The sequence below is a fragment of the Arachis hypogaea genome, chromosome 19 (genome assembly GCF_003086295.3).
Source record: "Arachis hypogaea cultivar Tifrunner chromosome 19, arahy.Tifrunner.gnm2.J5K5, whole genome shotgun sequence".
NCBI classification, from domain to species: domain Eukaryota; kingdom Viridiplantae; phylum Streptophyta; class Magnoliopsida; order Fabales; family Fabaceae; genus Arachis; species Arachis hypogaea.
Window position 1 is genome coordinate 16,542,446 of NC_092054.1, and position 22,367 is coordinate 16,564,812.

Sequence of the window (22,367 nt, forward strand, 5' to 3'; positions counted from 1 at the left end):
TATAAAATTTTATGGTGTATGATTTTAGTGTTTAGAATTTTGATATCTATAAAATTATTTTAATTGAGAATTTAATTATGATGAAAAATAACGTACAATTATGTTGATAGCTAAAGACTAATTATGGACAAGTATTATATTATTATTAATTTTATTATTTGAATTCAATTTTGGTCTTTTTTGTTAATTAATTAAATAATTATTATATAATCTATAAAATACATAATATGGAGGTGAAAGGTTTGGTATTGTATAATAATATAAAATTAAAAGCGCGTATAATACCAGTTAATTTACCAATAATGAAGATAAATACATTAAAATTTTTTTATGATATATTCTATATTTGCAACGACAACTTAAAATTTCTAGATTTGTGTACTGTGTGTGGAAATAAATTTTCATTAACATGCAATTGTAAAATACTTTTATGATTCGCTATGTTAAATTTACTAAATAATTTTACATAAAAAAATATTCTTAATTTTAATCGTTAGCACTCTTTACAGATTTCATTGTAGATTGATTAAAAAAACATATGGGACCTACCAATCCTGTAATCATAGTTTTCTAAAATTCTCATGAAGTTGTTAATCCAACACACATTTTTATACTGGACAACTGTCAAATTTTTAAATAAGGCATGTAGCTTATATACATGTAGAGGGAATCTTTCTTCTACACCGTAGCAAAACCCTTTCTATAATTAACAATTTTTTAGGTATATTTTCCAACATTCAATTCTTTTATTTTTACATAATTATATATTTATGCAATTCTATACATTTTATACCAATACATATTATCATATCAGAACAAATTTATTATAAAGCAAATATTCAATAATTAATTATTTTGAGTGAGAAATTCATCAATAAGTTGTTGTGGATCGAAAAAATTACGAAGTAATTGATCAATATATCTTCAGATCATACAATCGATTTTATTAACGAATATATATCTCCATACTTTACAGTTTGCATACAATCAAATGCTATATGCATATCATAAAACATTGTTCTCAAGTGGAAAAGTATCCCCCCACATTGTCTTGATCGAAAACTCTTATTATTCAATTTTTTTTTTAAATAAGTGTTGACATAATAACTTGACTAAGTTTGGAGATTCACCATATTATCATTACCTATATATTATCTTACAATCAAGTTATAACTCATTTTATTTTCTAAGCTTAGTCTGTCTGAATCATATGATTGACAGACAAAACTTGGGATTGTGATCTGTTACAAGATACACAATTTTTATTGTATATGCCTTAATTCTAAATTTGTAACCGAGCTTAATAACCTTTATTACCAACTTAATGACGAAACTATTATATTATTAATGCTATTCAACAATCATTTGTCTATAAAAAACACTTTCTATATCTAATCACGAGAAGTATCACATAATAAGTTTTATAAGTTTTATTTCATGTCTAACATTCTATATTTATAGAATTATTATCGAACAATTATTATAAAAAATATTTGATAACAAAAAATATTAGCCAAAAGCTGCCAAAATTTACTATTTTTGGCTTTATTTAATATACCCTAACATAAATATTAAATAAAATAAATTTAGGTTGTTTAGGCTATTTTTTTTATTATTTCTCTATCATTACCGATTTATTATATACCTCTTAAACACTTATTGACTTAAGCGTCAGAATATTTTTTTTGCAAATACCAATCATCAATATTCTTTAACATTCCAATTATACTCAATTCATAAAAAAAAAAAAAACATATTACAACATTACAAAAAACAAACTACACCTTAAAAATTCATTCGCACAAAGAACATTTTACTAAATTTGATCATGGTTCGCTACTATCACCTCATAAAGAGTATAATTGAAGTATTCATATTTAAAACTGATTGAAATGCGTGACAATAAAGTAAATATCATAAATAAGAGTAAAATTAAGTTTTAGGGACTGCTTCCTATTTTGTTTATTCAAAGATCTCAAATTATGCTCGATTCATTAGAATATGTATATTTAAAATAAATCTTAATTAAGAAAAACATAAACATATGTACGTGTGACAATTATATCATTTCACAAGAATTTTATATATGTGATTATAGTTTAAGTGGCCAATATTATCTTATTTGTTTGATTGGACTTATAAAACTCAAGGTTAATTGAAGCATATAATAATAGAATAAAATAGTAATTGAAAACATTAAATACTCAAATTGAGCGGTATGAATCGCTTCCTAGTTTGACTGAAATTAAATACTTAATTTTTTATACGTCGAAAATGATTTAAATTCAATTAAACTTGAATGAACTTTTGATTATTAGCAAACTTGGTCTTGACACACAAGTTGGAATATGCGAACCACATTCGGATATTTGCCTTACACTAATGGTAGAACTAGTACTATAATATAAACTTCAATTAAATAATATGCATACAAACATAGCATAACATCTAATGCAATGAAAAGAAAAGTTCAAAACTAAACTAGAGTTTTGAGTTATATAGAGGCTACTCTTATGTATCACGATTAGTTTAAATTTTTTTTTTTTTTATAATTGTGGTTTTAAGTCATATTAATGAACATACGAAAGCATAGATAATACATTGATATCACAACACTTGCAAAAGAGTGAAGACATGATTGGATAGAATATTAAACTTTTTTTACTACAATATATATTCATATAATAAAATATTAAAATAACAAAAACTAAAATATACAAACAAAATATTAAAAAGACTTTTCGAAAATTAACTAGATACTTACTATTACTAAATTATCTAACGTACAACTTATAGAAAATCTTAGTGCAGTTATTAAACCTTTTGTTATCATTTGGATACCATTTATGACATTCAATGTCACAACATGCCTCAAGACATTTTACTCTCCTTATGGGATAAAACAGATGACGTTTCCCGCAACGTGTTATACATGATATCATAGTATCTGAAACATACTCACTTATGAGTGTAATATTAATTGATTCATCATTGGTGTTATAAGATTTATGGCTGGCGAAACACATCACTATTCCAATTATTAACATTGCAATTATTGCATGTGTAACACCATTATTGTTTGCCATAGGTTTCTCTTTTTTTTTTTTTTTTTGTCATGCAATCATATGTTTACTATATAGACCATGTTTTATATATGCTTAAACTCTTCCATATTATATTATTATGTGCAATATAATGCTAGAACCCTGAAAATTTTCGCTTAGTTCGCGTCCTTTCCTTACACTAAGAGTTAAAAATTACCAATATAAACCAAATAATACCTTTTGGTTAAATAAAAGTGTTGTTTTAAGATAGTTAATTATTTCAATTAAGTTTTGGATTGCCTCTTGATTTCAACAAATTTCAAAAAAATAACCATCATATAGTAATTTTACTTGTTTGTTAAACAGTGTTAAAACTAGATATAGTATACAAAAACTTAAAAGCTTGACAAACTATTAGATATTAATTAATAAAATTTTTAAATTATAATTATCTTTGTTAATAATCAAAATTCAATCTGATATATATGAAACTAATAATTTGTTCATAAATAATTAGTTCACTAGGCACTACAACAGAACCTAATTTAGACAACTATTTAGGAGAAGCGGTCATTCAAAACCACCGTCGCTGCAAACCCTACATAATTATAATTATAATTTTAATTATTAATAATGTAAAAGTTTTTTACATTATTAATTATCTAATTATATTGATTTATTTAAATGATCATTTATATAATAGATGTGAAAAAATAGTTATTTTTGTTGACGTGATAATAATATATAATTAAACAAATATATAAAAAAAATTATATTAACCGTAGCTTGACTTTTAATAAAAAATAATAAATTTTAATTTTTAAAGTAAACTAATAAAATAATATCTAAAAAACTTTTATATTAATAAAAATAATTTTAAAAGACATAAAAGACAAATTTACTCCCAGAAAGAATTAAGTTCTACAAAAATAACGTACCAACATTGACTAATGTTGCTTCCGTTTATAGAAAACACTAAATTGATTAACGAAATTAAAAGGCTAAATTGGCATCAAAACATAATTATGTGGCATTAGTAATTATTTTATAAAATAAAAAAAATCATCAACTCAAACCTTTGAAAGCCTTATTAATTTTAGTATTGTTAGTATAAATTTTGACCTATGAAAAAATTTGACTACGATTCAAGAAGTTTAGAATGAAATCAACGGCTCAAATATTTAGACGTAGAAAATTTTATCTTCGATTACCAAAAGAATGATAGTCAAGGTTAAAAGCTTGGTGATTCGAGACGAGTCGAGAATTGAGGTCGAAATCACGTACAACACGTGGTTAAATGTGAACACAATGCAAGAATGTAGAGTTTAGAGACCAAGACTAGGGTTGAAAGTAAGTCAAGCCAGCTCCTGAACCAGCTCGAACTCGACTCGTTAATTAATAGCTCGATAAACTAAACTCGTGAGCTGGTGATCAGCCAAGCTTGGGCCTGGAATTGAGCTCATAAATTAAATGATCCGAGCTTGAACTTGGATAAGCTGAGCTCATTAGCTCGTGAGCTGGCTCGATTATATATATATATATATATATATATATATATATATATATATATATATATATATATATATATATATATATATATATAAAGTACTAATTTGGTCTCCTACGTTTAGGGTGAATTCTTTGTATTAGTCCCCATCGTTTGAAGTGTTCTATTTAAATCCAAAAAAGTTTTGATTTGCATCAATCAGGTCCTACCGTTAAGTGGGTGTGAAATTCTTAACTTCGTGTCCGACGTGGCAAGGGAGAGGGAACAGAGGTTAATAGACATGTAATCCTTCCCGCCTTTGGACAGAACACATGCTTACCCTGACTCTTCTTCTTCTTCTTGTGAAGCACAAAACAAAAATCAACAAACCCTATCGATCGTCACTCAAGGGTTGCGATTCGCAGCTAGAGAGGTGATATTGTCCTTCAGTAACGTTAAAGGTCCACAGCAACAGTTAGTTTGAAACCCTTGCTTTCCGGAAGAAGATCGTATCAGGTATTCCGTTATCAAATCTCCTCAACCCATTTAGTTTTCATCTTAATGCATGTTGATATGTAATGATGCATGTTGATATGTGATTGTTTTGTTTTATAGTTTCATATTCGTTTCTTGTTTTATTTTGGAAGTTTTTATTTTGCCTTAGTGATTGCTTTTATGCATTTCTGTTATTGTTGATCAATGTGATAATTTTATGAACTCTATTATGTTTGTCTAACAGATTGTTCGGAGAATGAGTTATTTTAGTGTCAAGATACACCATGGGGGAAGTTTGGGTTTGATGGTGAACCTTTACACTATGTGGGGATGAGACTTCGATAGTGGACTACTGTGATGAAGATAGGTGGAGTAGGTTCAAGGCCATGGAGATAGTGGTTGAACAAGGATATGTGGCAGAGAACATCGCTGTAATATGGTATAAGTCTCTGAAAGATGAAACAGATGTAGGACTGAGGATGCTTTACACAGACAAGGATGCAATGGACATGGCCAGAATTGGAATGAGGGACAACATGGTGGAGCTTTTTGTTGTTCACAAAAATGGTGCTACTACTAGGAAAGGCTGCACCATTGAGGAAGTTGAAGACATAGATGGTGGTGAGGCTACTGCACCCACTGTAGAGACTGTTGGGCCTGGTCCAATTGTACTGCACAAGGCCCAATCATTTGCTCAGGCCAAGGTGGGTAAGAAGCCCAAGGTGGTGACAAAAGCCCATAATGATATATTGGAGGATGATGATGAAGAGAGGTCAGAGAGGTCAGATTTTTCAGGTGATGATGAATCTGAGGATGATGACTACCAGCCAAAAAATGATGATGAGGGAGACAGTGATGAACAGTGGAGTGAAAACAGCTTTGGAAATAGTGATATGGAGGTTGCATTTGATGACAGCGATGATGATTGGAATGGTGATGGGAGTTTGTATGATGTTGAAGTCACAACTACAAAAGATTCCCAAAAGATGAAACAGAGTGTTCCAACTGAGAGAGTACAAGGAGAATTTAGTGGCAGTGTTAATAAGGGAAAGGAGCAAGTGGTGGCTGCTGGACTAAGGGATGAAGATGATAGGTATGAGAGTGAGGAGTTGTAGGATGTCCATGTAAGTGATGATGAAGGGATCCCTTGTTGAGGAAGTACCCGTTGTATAAGAGTTTGAAGAATATGAAGGAGTATAAATGGGAGGTTGGGACAATGTACATAGATAGGAATGCTTTTAAGGAATGTGTAACTAGTTATGCTGTGCACAGTGGTAGAGAAATATGGTTCTCAAAGTGTGATAGTCATAAGTGCAAAGCTGTTTGCAAAGAAGGTTGCAAGTGGTTTGCTTATTACCATAAGATGAAGAGAGAGTATACATGCCAATTGACCAGCTGTTACAAAAAACACACATGCAATAAGGCAACCAAGATTGGTATCATGAGTTCTCAATGGCTGAGTAAGGCTTTTATGAAGAAGATCTGTGAGAACCCTAAAATCAAGTTGAGAACTTTGATAAAGAAGGCTCATAGCAAGTGGAATGTTGATCTCACAAAGACCAAAGCTGCCAGAGTGAAGCAGCAAGCCTTGGATGAGATTAATGGTACTTATGGAGAGCAATATAGGAGGATTCATGACTATGCTGTCGAGTTACTGAGGTCAAATCCAGGTTCCACTGTTCAGATACAAGTGGAGAGACCTCCTGAATTTCAATTAAAGACACCAATTCCTGGTAAGGACATGAGACCACAATTTGAGAGGATCTATATCTGCTTGGATGCTTGCAAACGGAGTTTCATGGTGTGCAGACCCATGATCAGCCTTGATGGATGCTTCATCAAGACTCCATATGGGGGTCAACTTCTAACAGCCATTGGATGGGACTCCAACGATCAGATTTTGCCAATTGCCTATGCTGTTGTTGAAGCAGAGACAAAAGACTCGTGGAGATGGTTTTTGTTGAATCTGTGTGACGATTTGGGAGTTGATAAGATCAGATGGTGTACATTCATGAGCGACCAACAAAAGGTAACTCTCAATCTAAGCAGTACTCACCTAAACTTGTCTAATTAATTCTGTCTTTAATTTATGTTGTGCTGTTATTGACTGGTGCTGTTTTTAAATTCTGCTTCTAAGCGTTGATCCCTACCTTTGATGAGTTGCTGACTGGCATAGATTACAGGTTCTGTGTCAGGCACTTATATAGCAATTTCAGAAAAAGGTTCCTAGGTGTTCAGCTAAAAATGATGATGTGGAAGGCTGCAAAGGCAACATATGTCCAGGAGGGGGGAGAGAAGGATGAAGGAGATTCAGCTGGTTGATCAAGGAGCTTATAATCATCTCATGGAGATCCTTGCCAAGTATTGGAGCAAGTCCAGGTTTAATTATTTTCCTAGAGTTGATACACTTGTAAACAACATGTGTGAGTATTTTAACTCTGTTATTGTAGAGGCTAGAGAGAAACCCATTGTGTCTATGTTAGAAGATATTAGGATTTATCTAATGAATAGGTTGGCTGACAACAGACAAAGTATAGTTACATATGCTGGAGAATTTTTGCCAAAAATAAACAAAAAATTGAAAGAGAGTTTGATAAGGATGGGGAGTGGTTGGCCATATGTGCGGGTAGGGACAAGTATGAGGTGTCTAGCAGTCAGGGTAATAGAGACAAATTTGTTGTGGACTTAAACTTACATGAATCGTTTCAACTAACAGGTTACCCTTGTGAGCATGCCATGAGTTGCATTAGGAAAATGTATTTGGATGTTAAGAACTATGTGAACAAGTGCTATAGGAAAGAGACCTACGTGGACTGCTATAAACATGTAATCTACCCAGTGAATGGACCAAATCTCTGGGCCCAGACTGAGAATGATGATGTGTTGCCACCAGTGTTTAGGAAACCAATAGGGCACCCAAAACTGAGCAGGAACAAGACTGGTGATGAGCCACGCAACAATGGACCACTGGCTAAATTATCCAGGGCTGGACAACAACAAAAATGTTCTTATTGTTTTGCACTTGGTCATAACAAAAGAACCTGCCCTAGAAAACGTAAGGTGGAGGCCTCAGTAAAAAGGTAAAGTTGTTGTTGTCAATTTGACCACAATTCCTTATATGTGATTGTTTTTACTATCTGATGAACCCAATTTTTTGAACCCAATCCCCTGATGTCACTGTTTGTTGTTACTATTTATAGCATAATGCAGCTCCACAATCCAAGAAAGGTGATGGCACAACTAGGACTCCAAACCCCAGCAAGATCCCAGCCAAGACAACAACAAAACCAGCAACAAAACTTCAGCCAAAGAGAAAGAGCAATACACAAGTTGGAGGGAGCCAAGAGTCACAAACATCCTCCAAGAGAGCTAGATGCAGCAGCAGCACCAGTCAACCCCAGCCATCGACAGCAACAGTCACTAGCCCATCAAGGAGGACCCTGAAGTTCATGGAAAAAACACCACCTAAGGCCTGGAAAGCATTGGGATGAAGAACATAGTAGATTTTAGTGTTTACCTTCTGTTCTGTAATGAAAGTGGCAATGACCAAGGGCTGATGTCCCTGTGATACTTTAGACAGCCTACTTTAAGACTACTAGTTTCATGTTGATCTCTTTTGTGTTGTTATCTTTTCATGGTTATATTTAAGGCTTGTTTGGATATTGTAATGGTTAAGAGAAGCTACTTTAAGACTTCTCCATTATCTAATGATTTAAATGAATTTTTAGGTGAATTGGCAAATTAAGCCTTCTATTTATTGGTAGATCAAACTGAATTAAACTTTTTACAGGGCCAAATAATTTATGTCAAAATACAGGAACTCATAGCTTTTTATTTCACTCAAAAAATTGATAATGTTTACAGCAAATGCCTTTACACATACAACTTCCAAAAAGTTTCAACTAACACATCACTGTTATCACCCTAACTGTATGTCAATTTTTTCAATCCCCTAAATACTTGACATTCCCTCCAAACTAGGGACAACAACAGCAAAGCAAACAAACATAACTGCTAACCCCTAAACCTCAATTAAGTCGATCATATAGCAGCAGCCCAACCGTTGTCCATCCAAGAATTCCAACAGCTAGTGCCAATGCAAATTTCCTTTCAGCTTTCTGTGGTTCTTGTTTCAACGAACTTGCTTTGTTCTTCAGTCTTTGAATTTGTGGATCTTGCCCTTCAAACTCTGCCCAAGCAAAATAATCGCATCCTTCTCCTATCTGTTCTCAACCAAACCAAAACGAAAACACCAAACAATTCAGATCCTCTAAACACTAACACCCAACACTGTTTTGAAAGTAAGAGACAGAAAAGAGGAGACTCACCTGATAGTTGACGCAGCCCTAGAATCTTCTTTATGGGTTCTTCGCTGTAGATGATGTCTGCAATACTGGTCTCTCTCCACAGAAGCACGTCCTCCTTCTCCCACGACTCTTGGTGCTGCTACGCGAACCTTGGGAAGACGACTGAGGAGCCATTCTCAACAGACGAAGAACATCAATTTTGGGGATTAGGGTTTACTTATCAGACTGGATTTCCTTTCTCTTTTTTTTTTCTATGCTTCCAACTGTTAACTGTAGCCACTCTAGCCAGTTTCCACGTCGGACACGACGTTAAGAATTTCATACCCACTTAACGGCAGGACCTGATTGATGCAAATCAAAACTCTTTTGGATTTAAATAGAACACTTTAAACGTTGGGGACTAAAACAGAATTCATCCCAAACGTAGGGGACCAGATTAGTACTTTACCCTATATATATCTGCATTTAATCTATACTTTTAATATTATATATATATATATATATATATGATCTTTGATTATTTTAAATTTTAAATTTATTTTTTATATATAATTTTGATATAGGATATAAATAAAAAATTTATAATTTATTGATAGATAAACAATATATAAAATTGATCTTTTTAAATATTTTTTAAAATATATAAATTATAATTTATTGATATAGAATTATAGATTATATTCCTATTATTTGAGCCAGCTCGTGAGCTTTCGGTGAGCCAAATTTAAGTTTAAGAAATAGGCTCGATTGTTAAAGAGTCGAGACATGAGCCAAGTTCAATTTTTGTGAGTCGAGCTTGAGTTTGGTCTAACTCGACTCAACTCGACTCACTTCCAGCCCTAACCAAGACAAGACAAAATGTGGGTAGTTTACTATAAAAAATTTTAAGGGTCAAAGTAAGGTCGTGGTCCGAAGAAAATGAAAAACTAAATTGTGGTTAAAATTCTTCAAGGGTGAGTCCATTTTTAAGGTTTATAAATAGAAGTTTAAAATGATAGAAGAGATTTCAATCAAAAACACTAGATTATCACACCAAAATTTTGTCAAAATTTCTATCTCCACGATACACAGAAGATCATAAAGTGCAAGTACGCATGAGTAATTGAGTATTAGACGCCCATTTTTATTTCATTGTCCTTTGTTTTTTTTTTTTTCATTTTTTTCTTTCTTTTAAATATTTTATTGTTATTGTGATTTCTTTAATTTTAAATTTATTATTTTATTTATTTAAAATTTTCATTTATTTCGTATATTCTCTTTTTTTTTATTTGTTACGATTTGTCACTAATAATTTACCGCAGTTTGCTTTGACATTAATACTAAGTAATTCTCCTATCGAATTCATTCCTTTTTAAAAAAGTCAAACTGAAATCTTGATAAATGCTTGATTCTACCTCTGTGGAAGTTACCAAAAATAAAGTGAAACGGTACCATTCTCGCACTTACTCTCTCTGTTCAGTCTTAGTGTCTCACAACTACCAGCTCCTACCACACCCGCCACAGCCACCACTTCCTCTTCCTACTCAGCATATTCATATGTCAGCATCTCCAGTCTCTATTATGGCCATGAATATGGAAGCTCGTTAGCGCCTGATCAACAATTTGGTCTGGAGCATTTTCCATTGACGTCGGCATCTCAACCGTCGGGACTACCCAGGAAGGAAGGCAACCTTCCTCTGCCAGAGAAGGCTTCAACAAATAAAGGGTCCACTGGAGGCGACGATTCCACCGCTGCACCAGAGTGGCGAACCAGGAAGCTCGTTTGGAAGGGGAAGAAGCTATTATAGCTGGTGGTTACGTCTCGGAATTCGAGGACGGGATATCCGACATTGATGATTTGACGAGGATGGTATAAAAGCGGGTGATGTGCTGGACAAGAAAATCAAGGTGAAGAGCGCGATTTTGGAGAGGGACTTGAAGAAATTGGATAGTTTGGAACAGCAAAGTGGAAATAGGAGGGAGTTCTGCGTGATTTGGGGATGGGGTTGGTGATGGTGTGAAGTGCAGTGGTGAGACCCTGAGAAAAAGGAACTATGATGTGTGAGAGGAAAAAAGGCCTTTCTTATTTTTATCTCACTTTTAAAGAATATACAGCAAAACACCACACTTTATTTAAAAAAAACAGTATTCAAATTAATTATTACTTAATTAATTTTAAATAGAAAAAATCTAGAAGACCAGCAATTTTATTGAATTTTAAAATTTCATACTAATCTCACACCATTAAATTATTATTAATGGCTATTTGATAGCTAATAATCACAAAAATTACTGGTTTTCTAACATTGCTCTTTTAAATATTAATAATTAAATTTTCAATTTAATAGTATAAAAATAAAATATTAATTAATATTATCTTTTTTACATTTCTGATTTTTAATAAAAGATTTCCTATTTTACACATTTACTAAAATTCAAAAGAAAAAAAAGGGTATAATGGTAACAATATAACATTCTAAGTGTAGTAGTAATCTTGATTCTTGACTTGGAGAGGGTGATGGTCGCAAATGATAACAGCAGTAATAATAATGCTGAAACTGAAAGCTATTGAGATCCTGCCTTCTTCATCTGCTTTTGCTGCTACCACTCAACATTGGAAACACCGTATTCGTATTCGTATTCGTATTCGTATACGTATAAGTCAAAGCCTCTTCTCCTCCCTTTCAATCCCGTCATCATTTTCTCTTCACCCTTCTTTCAAACACTTCCCCTCCGTAGCCATGGCTTCTCTCTCATCTACCTCGAATGACTCCTCGTCTTCTCCCTCTTCGTCATTTCACTCCGCGCTACGAATTCCTTTCGCTCTTGTCAATTCTTTTACATGTTTAAAGTTATATTGAAATTACTTCTATGTGATGGGTTTTTGGTAGGTTTGTTTGTTTCCTTTTCATTTGGATTCAATTTAAATATATTATAGTGTTAATAATTATGATTGAATAAAAAAATTGTTTTATGTACACTACAAAATCAAAAACTTTCAACCACAGAAGATTCACGCTCTTCTATATATTCTTTTTATAATCAAACACAATTCACAATTATAATCAATTATTTACTGCGACTGGAATAGCAGTGTTGGAGAATTTTGTAATTTTTCACTTTCAACTTGTAGAGTTTCTGCCTCTCTGATACAGTATAGTGTATCTAATGGAGGGTAGTGCTATAACTATAGGTATAGTGAAACCTGTAATAACCATATATGGAACTAGTGAGGAAGATTTAGATACTTATATTGAATGTAAATTGAATGCTCTCATTTTTTATTCATATATTTGATCCTAACTAGCAAATTGCATTGTTAAGTCTCCACCGTGAACATCCTCATATCATTAACTGTATTAGTCAAAACAAATATTTGTATTTAAGCTATAAAAAATCAATCTTAGTTATTTTCTTTGAGATATGTTATTTGTACTCATTTTTCCTTGAACATAGTACCGACACACACCCCTCCATGATTGTATGGGCTGTTGGACCTATCTCCTATGGATTGTATACTCCATCCAATGATGGAAGTGTGTGTGTTGTTGGCTTAGTGGACGAGGAAAAATAGATCCACAGACTTTTTTCATATTCTTTACTTTGTTGCACATGCAATTCTCTGTTCTAGTGCGCTTCTGTTTAAACTTAACATATAAAGTTTTAAGTTTGATTATTATGTGGTAGTTGGATGTGGATGTGGTTGGTGTTTACTTTTTGTTAGTCATTGTAGGTAGGATGTAACTAGTATTCCAGAGAAAATAGTCCGTAATAGATTGGCTTTTGACTTTGTCAATGATAAAGTTAAGCCAAAGTACTTTGTAATTTGAAACAAATAAGATCCCCCTTTTCTGCATAAGGCTCAAGTTGTTCACAATTAAAAGGATATATCTTGAACAGCAATAACTGAAGTTCTTGTATTCCTCTAAAAACCTCCTTAATATTCAAATTTGGAGTTTGCTTATATAGTTGAGTTCCACTACGATGTAGGGAGATGTTCAAAAGATTAAGTTCTGTCAGTGGTGTGGTGGTACAACAAAGCATGATATACCTGATGGAGAAGAAAGGTTGAGAGCTATATGTACAACTTGTGGGAAGATTGCTTATCAGAACCCAAAAATGGTAACTGCCTAAAAAAGGCAAAGGAGCTTTCGGTTAATTTAGTACTGTGCTTATGCAGAAATAAGAGATTCTTATAGTTTATTAGCAACTTTCTTCAACATGTGACTGGTTTACAATAACAGTGTGCTTAAGTTGAATGTCAGAAGTTTTGTCATGTGCATGATGGAAGTTATCCAATAATCTTGTTATTTGCAAAACGAATTTGGTTTATTCATTCTTTCATGTGTCATATGCTGAAAAAAATGAGTTTTGGCAGCAAATTCAAAACACTTAAAAAGGAATCAGACAATTGTACCTTAGTTTAGTTAGGGCTTCATTCTATTTATATTTTAAATTCCCTCCCTCTCTCATCTAATTATATCTCTTTAATTTAAGAAAGATTTTTTGCTGCTGTTGAAATTTTGACAAGGTGAGTTTGGAAGCAGTTGTATGTACAACTACATGTAGACTATCACAGCTTTGTGGATTGGCTAATCTTGTCCAAGTTGATTTAGAGTAGAATGGTTTACTTGGTTTTAGTTCTTTCCTGCTATTTTAAACTTATCATTGCATAAGATGATTTTCAGGAAGACATTCCGTAAATAAATTAAATGGTTCAATCTTCAAGTTGCCAAGCACTCATTGATCAAATTAACAGAATTATTTATAATTATATTAGCTTTAAAATTTTATTTATTTTGCTCATTTGATTTTGTAGGCCATGTGGATGTTAGTATGATAGTCTCTGTAATTCTGCATGGAACATGTTTTAAACTGATGTGCATATAATGAATCTCATCTTCTGAATTGGCTATGTTTGCAAACATGGTAGTTCCCATGCAAAAAACGGGGAGGTTTTGAAGCAAGATCATATTTTTTATTTGTATTCTCTGACTTTCTCTTGAAAATTATTATACTAGTTGTATGATATTTTTACTAGCATATAACTAACTGACCTCATTTGTTGATGTCATTCTATTGTTTCAGCAGTGCAGGTTATTTTTTTATTTTCTTGAGATGGGTTTTCTGAATATTTTTCCTGGAATATATAATCTGATAGTAATATGTTTGGCTTAGCCGCTTAGCACTTGAACATGACATGAGTTTAAATTGTCAAAGTAGGTAGTTGGTTGTCTTATTGAACATGATAACAAGGTCCTGCTTTGCAAGCGGAAGATTGAACCATCTTATGGCCTTTGGTAAGAGTGGACTTCTTATGAACTGCCTATTTTTATTGGTATAGGTTGCATACATGTTACATTACTTTACTCAAAATTTTTGCAAAGACGCTAAAAGTTTCTCGTTTTGATGAAAAATGTACCTTATCCTTGCTGAGCTATGGTAATTTCATGCATTGGTGTCAACAAGGACGCTTCCTGCTGGGTATTTGGAAATTGGAGAGTCGGCTATGGAAGGTGCTATTAGGGAAACAAGGGAAGAAGCCAATGCAGATGTGGAAGTGATTTCTCCTTTTGTGCAATTGGATATTCCTTTAATTGGCCAAGTGAGCTGGAAGCACTAATTTCTTTTAATTATTTTCCTTTTTTGTTATTATTTGTATGTCTAAGTTCATGTTTTTGGTCATGATTACGCATGTCTGAGGCAGACTTACATAATCTTCTTGGCAAAGCTGAAGAAGCCCCACTTTTCGCCAGGTCCAGAATCATCAGAATGCAAGCTTTTCTCGCTTGATGAAATACCTTTCAGTTCTTTATCTTTCTCGTCAATGGTGGTTACCTTAAATTTGGTATGATTCAGATATTTGAAATTATTTGCATAATCTCAGTTCGCTATCTTTTCTCGTGTTATATGATGTTTGTCGTGGCTGCAGTATGTTGAGGACATGAAGGCAGGAAGAAAGCCCAAATTCCATTATGGTACTATTAACAAAAGGTAATTTTTCATCCTATGTAAGTATCCGAAAGTTCATCTTAAGTCTTTTTCGGGGAAGAAAGTCTAAATAGAAGAATAATCATTTTCCAAAATAAGTACTATCCTTTCTTCCAACCTTAAAGTATCACCATGAATTTTCTTATGAAAGTCTAAATATATTGTCTGTGCAAAGCTTGCATAAGTTATTCATTATTTCTGCAACATGGCTACCGGATCCTTTATTATTGCTCAAGTTTGATTTTGTCCTATGATTATGTGTAGGCCGGGTACTAGTCCTTCCGATATTGATGCGTTTACACTGGAGGATCATATGCAGTCATGACTCATCGATGATGAGTCCTAAGAGACTGGTAAGTCCACTGTCCACTGCTTTATGACATTACATAAAAGATCATGCACAATGTGTACTTCTTCATGTTTATAAAGATAATGCAAATTGATCTTTTTCTTTTTCTTTATTATACCTTATAATGTTGTACTATTGTTTTTTTTTTTTTTTTTTTTTTAGTTTTCCATGTTACATTAACTTTTCAAATATATTTTTTTTTGGTTGCAGCCGACATCTGAATAAGATAAATGTATGAAACGATTTGTATCTTCTGCAACACCAAGATCACATGTCACCATTCGTTTAAGATTGATGAGTAATTGCTTTGATTCAAGACATGATAGCGTGAAGCAATTCTTGATTACTGAAAAATTTTGGATCTCCAAATTTCTTTTTTTTTTTCCCCTCTTTATTTCTGTTTTTTAAAAAATTATGGGAAAAAAACAATTGTGGATTTTAACTATAATAATAGATGAATATATGCTATTTTCATATATTGGATTGATGTGTCCTTATTCTCATAGAAGAAAGGATTCAGACACTTTTGGTTGGAAGTTGGAATTTGGAGCTGCTGTAAATAATCAAAACTGATTCTTTATGAATAATAATGAACCTTTTTTAATTTCAGAACAAGTTTACTTTTTGCCGCCAAAAACTTTACAATCTTAAGAGAGGAATGTCAAAAATAATTACCGAATTTCTTCATATTTTTCTCGTAATTATATTTTTTATTCAAAATTATCTTATCTTCTCTTCCTATCAAGTAGGGTCATTAAAATGGGCCAAACCTATTGGACCAACTCGTTTATCCATTTAAATGGGCGGATTTTGCCTCCAAAATTAAGTCCATTTAAGTTTTGGACTAAATGGGTTGAGCCCGATTAACCCGAAAAAAATGACGGGTTAAACGGGTTAGTCTGCGGGCTAAACGGGTGGCCCGTTTAATTTTTTTTTACATTTTTTTAAAAAAGTAGTATTTTTAGTGTATATTTTCCTCGATCCAACCTGAAAATTCGACTCATCAACTAAAAAATATTATTTTTTAAAAGTTTTTGACTTAAAAGTAATTTTTTTCTCAAAATATTTTTTTAAAAACAAAATAAAAAAATAAACGGGTTGGCCCATTTAACCCACGGACTGACCATAAACGATCCAGACTGAAAAATTATAACCCGCAAATAAAATAGATTTAAACGGTTCATCCTATTTAACCTACAAATTTAATAGACCAGATCTAAATGAACTGGACTAATCCATTTGACAGCCCTACCCTTAGTCAATTACTCCTGAACATTTATAGTTTAGGATTCAATAAATTTAATGACTAGATGTTTTCCCTTGGACATGCACATGGTAGATAACTTTGAATAAAATATTCTTTTGGCGGTTGGTAAGATAAATTTTTTACAAGTGTCTAATTTATTATTATTATTAAAAATTGAAAAATATGTATTTTTATTACAGGTTTAGTATTAGGTCAGAATATTAATGACAACCTCCTCACAACCTTCAATTAAAGGTTTAGTATTAGGTCAGAATATTCATGATTTAGAATTCAATAAATTTAATGACTAGATGTTTTCTCTTGAATATGGTAGCTAACTTTAAATAAAATAAGTTTTTGGTGGTTGCTAAGATAGGTTTTTTACAAGTGTCTATTATTATTATTATTATTATTATTATTATTATTATTATTATTATTGGAAATTTTGTATTTTTATTACAGAATAAAAATATAAAAAAATATTTTATAAGTGACCGTTTCTATTTTTATGAGGATTTAACTAATTTATATTCTAAAGGTATATTTTAAAAATATAATAATTTTTTTTAATGCTTTTGGTGTATTTAATATATTAAAAACATAAAAGAAAAAAAATCATTTTTACAATAATTTTTATAAAATATTTTTTTATTATTATATCATTCTACAATGAGTATTATTTTGACTTCAAAAATACTGACATGACGCATTCTGATGTCAGTATGCTTGTCTCTTTTTTCTAAACTTAATTTTAGAAAAATATATTTTTTATAATTATATGAAATCAGTATTTAATGAATAATTATACTAATTATCAATCAGTATAATATAATTTTTAATGAAACATAATTAGACATAAATATGATCAAAATTATTAATAACTTTGTTAATATTCACTCTAATACACGTGTGTATCAAATTGTTATTGATATCAATAATTAATTTTAGAGTAATTATCCATATAAGTTTCCAAAGATTTTAAAAGTGTCTTAGTCTCCAAGAAAAATTAATACACAAAAATATCTCCAAGGTTTTACTCCGACAAATAAATAAGTTGTCAGTTCATTTTTCAGCAAAGTAATTACCTAAATCAATTCCTGATGATTTTAAAAGCGGACATTTTAGTCCCAAAAAAATTAATACATAGATCAATCCTCAATGTTTTTCTTTGTCAGACATAACAATCCCGTCCATAAAAAAATAAATTTATTATTATTATTATTATTATTATTATTATTATTATTATTATTATTAATTGTACAATAATACTATACCAAATTTTTTATATTTTTTGGACAAAAATAATAATAAATTTATTCATTAGATTCTTATATATGTATTTATAATATAAAAAGAGTTTTTGCATAAAAAATATAAAAAGTATATATATATATATATATATATATATATATATATATATATATATATATATATATTCACTCGATGATGATGATGATGATGATGATGATGATGATGATGATGATGATGATGATGATGATGATGATGATGATGATGATGATGATGATGATGATGATGATGATGATGATGATGATGATGATCAATAAAATTATTAGAAATTATTCTACAAAAAATTCAAGATTAAGACTATTTGATATTTTTGTATTTAATATAATCAAAAGATTTCTTATTTTAAAAAACATGTTTGTATTAAAAAAATATTTTAATTTGAATTTCAAAGTATTATTACTGACCTTGCTTGTTTTCAACGAAAAGAGTGTATCAATATGTTAGTATCGTCGTCCACATGTACAAAACTAAAATGTTGACATATAGTAAAAGTAAAATGGGTGGAGTACTGTTATGTTTGACGGAGAAAAACATTGGAGATTGATTTGTGTATTAAATTTTTTTTTGGGACTAAAATATTCGCTTTTAAAATTTTTGGGGACTGATTTGGACAATTACTCTGAATAGACTGGGAACTGATTGTCTGTCAGAATAAAATTTTGAGAATTGATTTGTGTATTAATTTTTTTTAGAAACTAAAATATCTGCTTTTAAAATTTTTGGGAACTGATTTGGGTAATTACTCTTAATTTTATGCTACTAAAAGTTATATATAGTTATTCCTTTTGTGGTTTATGAGTCTAAGTTGAAGAGCCGAAATATTTTGTTTAATTTTTTATTCTTTCTTAACTACTTCATAGAATAAGAATTTATTTTTCGTTTTTCATCAAAGTTGATCTTTTTAAGGTACAAATTATAATTTTTTTTTGATATTTTTTTATGTGGCCATTCTATTATTATTCTTTTGATAATTGTTCTTATTTAAACTTATTCTTTTCGTCTAACATTATAGCGCGATTATCCTTTGCCGCAATCGTTTACAATGCATCACATTCATCAAATACCACCTCGAGTTGTATTCACTTGATCCAAGTTCTAATTATATATATATGTAAGAGTTGAACAAAGGTGCAGTGAACTCTATTTACTATTTTATTGAAGGATGGTTAGATTTACTCATATATTATGACCAACCTAAAAGAATGTTGGCAAAGTTAATTTTCTTAGAAGGAGCTCGACTTTTGTTTGAGCAATTGCATCCAAGGAGTTTTATAGGCCAAGTTCAAATTCCATCTCCTTCATACTTTCCACGTCTACTGGAAAATATTTGAAATAGAGCATATAATGAGATTGAGTTTCTCCATTTAGGTTCAGTTTTGCTAGAATTGTATCAGCCTTGAAAATACAATTTCAAAAATTGGTACTGTGTTTAAATTTTCTTCTTTTAAACCTTTCATAATAAAAATAATTTTATAACATATTGCGATTTCTTTTTAGAAACTACCGGCCTTCTAGTGCATCAATGCAATGCCACTAATGGAATAAAAGTCAATTTAGTTTTTCGATGTGGCTATTCTATACCTGACTGCATTACATGAATAGTAGATGATAAAGCTTATTTAAGAAGAGAATGATTTGAATTTGCACGGATTTTAAATATTCAAACTGATAACATTATTTCAGTTAGTTGTTGTCATTACAAGAATGACTCTAATTTATATGGCTGCGTTTGCTTTTGTGAACAAGACACAGAGACATGGATAATAAACATTTAAAAAGTGTTTGGATAGAGAGACATAGACACTGGACACAGTGTCTTCAGGACAGTTTTCTTCATTTTTGTGTCCACTTTTAAACGAATGATAATATAATGGATACGGTATTTGAGAGAGTGGATACAGATTTTTAGTAAAAAAATTTTCCCTTTTTCTCCATAGATAATTACCCTTTTTTTTTTTTAAATTCTAGTTTAAGTTTCTTCTCTACATCGTCGTCCTCAGAGAGGTACTCAGAGAATATAGAGGTACTATCTTCTCCCTGTTCTTTCTCTATTTCTGTATTCTTCTTCTTCTTTTAATTGGGGGTAAAAAGTACCTATTGAATCTCTCTATTTACACAATAAAAAAAATTTAGAAACAGGCAAATAAAAAATTTAAACAAAATACAAAAATGAATTGTATGCAAAAAATTTTAAATGTTGAGTTGGGTAAGAGAGATTGAATTGGCAGAAACAGAGTTTAATAAGTATAGTAGGTATCATTCCTCCACCGTCTTTCAACAATTGGAAAAGGGCTAAGCAACAAGGAAGGAGTGAGACAGAAGTAGGGAGGGTATGAGAAATATGTCTATTTTAGTTATTTTACATAATTTTAGTCTTGTCCATGTATATTCAAATATAATATTAGACATTACATTAGTGTCTTGTATATTATATCTAAACATAATATACAAAGAATAATTTTTAGTGTCTTTGTTCTATTATCTCTATCTCAATGTCATGTTCTGTCATGTCCACAAAAACAAACGCAGTCTATGTATAAGGTCTAAAATAGCTTAAATATTATTTAAATAATTTGGTTCTAATATTAGTATTTGAATATATTAGTTTTAGAAAAATTTAAATTGTTGTCTCAATTTATATATTACGACAATTATTTTTTGATATGTTATTTTTAAATTTTTTTAATATGAAATTTCTTTTGTTTTTTAGTTTATAGATTTATTTTTATTTGCTCCAAGTATAACTAAGAAAAAATAAAATAGTTGAGTTAAAAAAATCAGACCATCATTATAATATTTTACAAGATAGTATTTTTACTCCAAAAATGCTGATGTGGTGCATTCTGATGCCAATTTGCATACCTCTCTCTTCTAAATTTATTTTAGAAAAATATTTTTATTATAATTATATTAATTGTCAATAATTCTAATTGTCAATCATTCTAATTATATTAATTATCAATCATTTTAATTGTCTTTTATTATAATATAATTTTCAATCAAACATAATCAGTAATAAGTTAATATTGATATCAATAATAAATTTTTATAATTAATTTTGTGCTACTAAAGGTTATATATAGTGTTTCTTTTGTGATTCATGAGTCTAAGTTTGATAGGCAAAGCATTTTGTTTAATTTTAAATTTGTTATTCTTCCTTGACTACTTCATAGAATAAGAACGTATTCTTCGTTTTTCATTGAAGTTGATCCTTTTAAGGTACAAATTACATTTTTTTATGATTTTCTTATTTGTCATTCTATTGTTATTCTTTTAATAACTGATCTTACTCAAACTCATTCTTTTCGGCTAACGTTACAGTGCAATTGTCTTTTACTACAATCATTTATAATGCACCATATTTATCAAATATCATCTCGAGTTGTATTCACTGATTCAAGTTCTAAATACATGGATGTAAGAGTTCAACGAAGGATAATGAACTTTATTTCATTGAAGGATGGTTGGATTTTCTCATATATTATAACCAACCTAATGGAATATAGGTAAAGTTAGTTTTCTTAGAAGGAGCTCGATTTTTAATTAAACAATTACTTCCAAAGAACTTTTTAGAACAAGTTCATATTTTATGTCCTCCATACTTTCTACGTCTGCTCGAAAATTTTTAAAATGGAACATATAATGAGACTGAATTTCTTAAATTTAGGTTCAGTTTCACTAAATCATTATATTATTATACAGTAAGTAGTATTTTGGCACCAAGAATTCCGACGTAGCACATTCTGGTGCCAGTATGTATACCTTTCTTCTCAATTTATTTTATGAAACTATCTTTTTTATAATTATATAAAAGTAATATTTAATACACAATTATATTAATTGCCAATCATTAATATTTTTAATTATTATAATTATATTAATTGTTAATCATTATAATATAAGATTTAATCAAACATAATTAACCATAAAAATGATATTAACATCAATAGCTTTGTTAATATACTCTATTATGTACGTGTGTATCCTATTAATATCAAATTGACATTGATATCAATAATAAATTCCTATAATTAATTTCATGCTACTAAAAGATATATATATATATATATATATATATATATATATATATATATATATATATATATATATATATATATATATATATAGAGAGTGTTTCTTTTGTGGTTTATGGGTCTAAATT

The 22,367-nt window shown here is 30.5% G+C and overlaps 1 protein-coding gene across 1 annotated transcript; it reads left to right on the top strand.

Moving 5' to 3' along the window:
• The first annotated feature begins 11,819 nt into the window (after positions 1-11,819).
• On the top strand, positions 11,820-16,266 carry LOC112779666 (nudix hydrolase 23, chloroplastic). Its single transcript, XM_025824006.3, has 8 exons — positions 11,820-12,198; positions 13,302-13,433; positions 14,535-14,611; positions 14,781-14,916; positions 15,019-15,159; positions 15,244-15,305; positions 15,567-15,655; positions 15,862-16,266. The coding sequence occupies exons 1-7, from the start codon at positions 12,154-12,156 to the stop codon at positions 15,625-15,627; spliced, it is 654 nt and encodes a 217-aa protein (XP_025679791.1). The 5' UTR covers positions 11,820-12,153; the 3' UTR covers positions 15,628-15,655; positions 15,862-16,266.
• The last annotated feature ends 6,101 nt before the right edge of the window (positions 16,267-22,367 follow it).

Bases quoted from the DNA above. Each gene is read 5' to 3' on its own strand.
- LOC112779666 (XM_025824006.3), top strand. From the start codon at position 12,154: ATGTTTAAAGTTATATTGAAATTACTTCTATGTGATGGGTTTTTG. The intron at 14,612-14,780 runs GTAAGAGTGGAC...GGTGTCAACAAG, and splicing joins GAACCATCTTATGGCCTTTG to GACGCTTCCTGCTGGGTATT. The intron at 14,917-15,018 runs GTGAGCTGGAAG...TGTCTGAGGCAG, and splicing joins ATATTCCTTTAATTGGCCAA to ACTTACATAATCTTCTTGGC.